The sequence below is a fragment of the Octopus bimaculoides genome, chromosome 12 (genome assembly GCF_001194135.2).
Source record: "Octopus bimaculoides isolate UCB-OBI-ISO-001 chromosome 12, ASM119413v2, whole genome shotgun sequence".
Lineage (NCBI taxonomy): Eukaryota > Metazoa > Mollusca > Cephalopoda > Octopoda > Octopodidae > Octopus > Octopus bimaculoides.
In genome coordinates this window covers 57648063-57651905 of record NC_068992.1, presented here as the reverse complement: position 1 = coordinate 57651905, position 3843 = coordinate 57648063, and the positions used below count along the sequence as shown (strand labels likewise).

At 39.7% G+C, this 3843-nt stretch overlaps 1 protein-coding gene across 12 annotated transcripts in view; it reads left to right on the top strand.

Annotated features, from left to right (window-relative positions):
- Window positions 1–3843, top strand: part of LOC106868187 (unconventional myosin-IXAa) — a 213418-nt gene that overhangs the window by 66359 nt on the left and 143216 nt on the right. For all 12 annotated transcript variants that reach the window (XM_052972194.1, XM_052972200.1, XM_052972199.1 and 9 more), the window contains exons 13-14: window positions 883–984; window positions 2461–2539. In XM_052972194.1, the coding sequence (XP_052828154.1) occupies window positions 883–984; window positions 2461–2539 (181 nt within the window). The remainder of the gene's footprint in view (window positions 1–882; window positions 985–2460; window positions 2540–3843) is intronic.

The following is a 3843-nucleotide window of genomic DNA, read 5'->3' as shown; positions in this document are numbered from 1 at the left end:
ACACCACTGGGAAAGGCAAAGGCTGATACAGCTTGGCATCGCAACTCATTTCTACAGCTGAGTGAACTGGAGCAACGTAAAATAAAGTGTCTTGCTCAAGAACACAACACACAACCTAGCCTGGGAATTGAACTCATTACCTCATGATTGTGAGCCCAATGCTCTAACCACTGAGCCACGGGAAGCAAGATGTTTAATAACTCCAAAATTATTGCTATTGTGTCTTAGTCTCAAAGCAATGTTGATCTGATTGAACAAACCTATGATCAACAGCATTCCTACTACAACCATTCCATCTTTTTATTCCAACATAATGTATCTAGGACTAACTACATTATTCATTGGGCTGTTTTTATGAAACACGGGTATGTTTTGAAGAGTGATTTGTTGCCATTTTATAGCAGTTCGAATGATCACTTAGAGTTTCTCTTTTCAGTGGCCCAGATGTCAGCATCTTAACCACTGAACCACTGAGTCCACTCTGCTGTGTTTGTTAATCTTAATCTTCATTAGCCCTTTATCATTTAAACCAGCCATAGCCAAGCCAAATATTCCACCTGTTTTATGCTCAAACTGGCCAGATCTGGCCTTTCATACCTATGCTGCAATATCATTCTAAAAATAAATAATCACATCATCAAAATCTCGAAGCTATGAGATAAAGCAGGATTAGTTCAAAACAAGGTGAATAAATAAGCATCGCATTCAACAGAGTAATTTGATTGCTACAAGGTTTTAATTTATCAATGTTATCTGCTGTTTGTTTCAATATGATTTTTGTTTTATTAATTATTGACATTATTCATGTTATTTTGTTGAGTTGAATGTGTCGTTCCATTGAGTATGGAATGTAATTTATTTCTTAATCAATTGATGTTTCAGGAGTTGACCCAGTCGCTATTTTACGGTGGGGATTGCTGAGAGCTTTCTTCAGATGTGTTGCTGCCTTTATTTCTGCTGGTAAAGAATACCAACAGAATGGAAGTAAGTTATTTTATGCTGTTTCTCTTAGTCAACCTTCCTACTTACTCCTGTTCCTTCTAAGAATGTTGCTTCGTGTTTTCATATTTTATTTTCACTGCAACAACAACAACAACAACAACAACAACCAAAAATAATAAATAAAATGAAATAAAAAAATATATTTTCAAAAGGTATAGTTGTGTGATTACGAAGCTTGATTCTCAAACAGCTGGTCTTAGGTTCAGTTCTACTTTGCAGCTTCTTGGACAAATATCTTCTACTATAAACCTTGGACCAACCAAAGCCTTGAGAGTGGATTTGGTAGGAGAAAACTGAAAGAGTCTGTTTTATTATATATATATATATATATCACCATCATCATTTAGCATCTGCTTTCCATGCTGGCATGGGTTAGATGGTTTTGCTGGAGCTTGTAAGCTGGAGAGCTGCACTGGGTTCCAGTCTGATTTGGCATGGTTTCTACGACTTGATACCCTTCCTAATGCCAACTACTCCAAGTGTGTAATGAGTGCTTTTTATGTGTCACTGGCATAGGTGCCAGTTACGTGACTCTGGCATCGGCCATGACTATGACTTCAATTGACTTGATGAGTCTTCTCAAGCACAGCATTTTGTTAAAGGTCCTGGTCATTTGTAATTGCCTCTGTGAGACCCAACATTTGTCCCATGTCTTCCTGGGTCTACCTCTTCTACAGCTTCCCTCTACTGTTAGAGATCGGCACTTCTTTACACTGCTGTCCTGTGTATATATATATACACACACATATTTATAATATGTGTGTCTTGCACACATATATAATATATATATGTGTGTGTTTGTGTGTACTCTTGTCTAGATATATGATGGTTGAAATTAAATGAGCTTCATCATCATACAAGTGAGGTTGTTTCCTGTCTTTCATGAAAATTATGGCTAGCCATAGGAAAATATTAACTTGCTTGGAAACAGGTGAAGTTTGACAACAGGAAGGATATCTGACTAGAGAAACCTACCTCAAAAAATTTTGTCTGACCCATGCAAGCATTGCAAAGGAAATGTTAAATGATGACGATGATGATTACTGTGGTGTGTGCGTACGAGTAGATGTAATCGCCTTACCTCAGTTTTCCTTTCCTCGACTGCGAGTCCGTCTTGCGGTATCCGATCCTTGAAGCTTGCCCCGACCCAAAGTACACCAGGTATAGCAGCTGCTTCTCCCAAACCTAGACCGTCGCCTAACACGTCTTGTCCTGACCACAGCCCCGTTTGAAAAAGGGCACGAATGCCGATCGAGGCTCCCTCTGCCCTTTTTCCCCTTCCGGTCGACTCGCCCTTCCGGTCGACTCGCCCTTCCGGTCAGCCTCCCCAGACACTGACGTCATACCACAATTACAGTATAATTTTTTCCATGCATTAGGAAAATTCGTTAATTAAGATTATGAATAATCATTAGTCAGTTGTAATTATTCTTTTCTTTCTCTTTTTTAATCACTCAGAATCCAGGAAACCTCCAAAGAAGACGAACGAAACATCTCACCGAGAAAGTTGCAAATTATCTAGTGATAATTTATTAAGGTAAGTTCCAGGGTAACGATCCTTTCTACTAAAGGCACAAGGCCTGAAATTGGGGCGGGCTAGTCGATTAAATCAACCCCAGCGCTCAACTGGTACTTATTTCATCAACCCCGAAATGGTGAAAGGACAAGTTGACTTCTGCGGAATTTGAACTCAGAATGCAAAGCGGGCAGAAATACTGCATAGCATTTTGTCTGGTGTGCGGTTCCACTGTAATATGTTATCTATTTGGCTGTAATTATCTCACAGTCGTCTCTTGATGTATTGAATTATGTATTTAAAGATTTGTTTAATTAGCTGCTGTAATTTCAGACACATGAAACAAACCAGTGATGAATATTGGTGGTATTTGTTCTGAGGAAGTCGGTGGAAGAATTTCTTCTCTGTAGACATTTATTTCAGTCGTTCAGCTGTTTTCTTTTATTCTCTGTACTTTTGCAGTCATGTAAACAGATAGTGTGTGTGTGTGTGTGTGTGTGTGTGTGTGTGTGTGTGTAGTTGTGTATATTTATATATTCAGGCGTGGCCATGTGATTATAAGTTTACTTCCCAGCCACATAATTTTAGGTTCAGTCCCACTGTGTGTCTCTTTGGGCAAATGTCTTCCTCTACAGTACTGGGCTGACCAAAGCCTTGTGAGTGGATTTGGTAGACAGAAACCGAAAGGACTCCATTGTGTGTGTGTTTGTGTTCCTGTTTCCCTGCCTTGACTTCATGCGATTGCTCTAAAGAGGTGTCACTGTCATGCAAGGGGTGCTCTTTATTTCTGGTTGTCCATGGAAACCTGTCTAGCCATGGGGAAATATTTTCTTACTTGGAAACAGGTGAGCCTCAGCTAATTCTGTCTGACTTGTGTAAGTATGGAAAAGTGGACATTACGGTGCTGATGATGATGATGATGATGATATATATAAATATCATCATCATCGTCATTTCTGTATTCCATGCTTGCTTGGGTTGGATGGTTTGACAGGAGCCAGTGAGCCTGAGGTCTGCATCAAACTTCAGTCTCTGTTTGGTATGGTTTCTAATGGCTGGATGGCCTTTGTAATGCCAACCACTTTGTAGGGTGTACTGGGTGCTCTTTACATGGCACTGGCATTAGGGAACTCACTCTGTAACTCTCAAGTTAAGACCACAAAACTGAGGTGGGGTGGTGGGGTAGTATTGAGGGCGGTGGTTTTATTCCAGGTGATGAGAGGTTGCCTGAAGTATGATAGAAGGACAGAGACAGGTTTGTTGTTCAAGGGGAGATACATGGTTACGCTGATATATATATATATATATATATATATATATATATA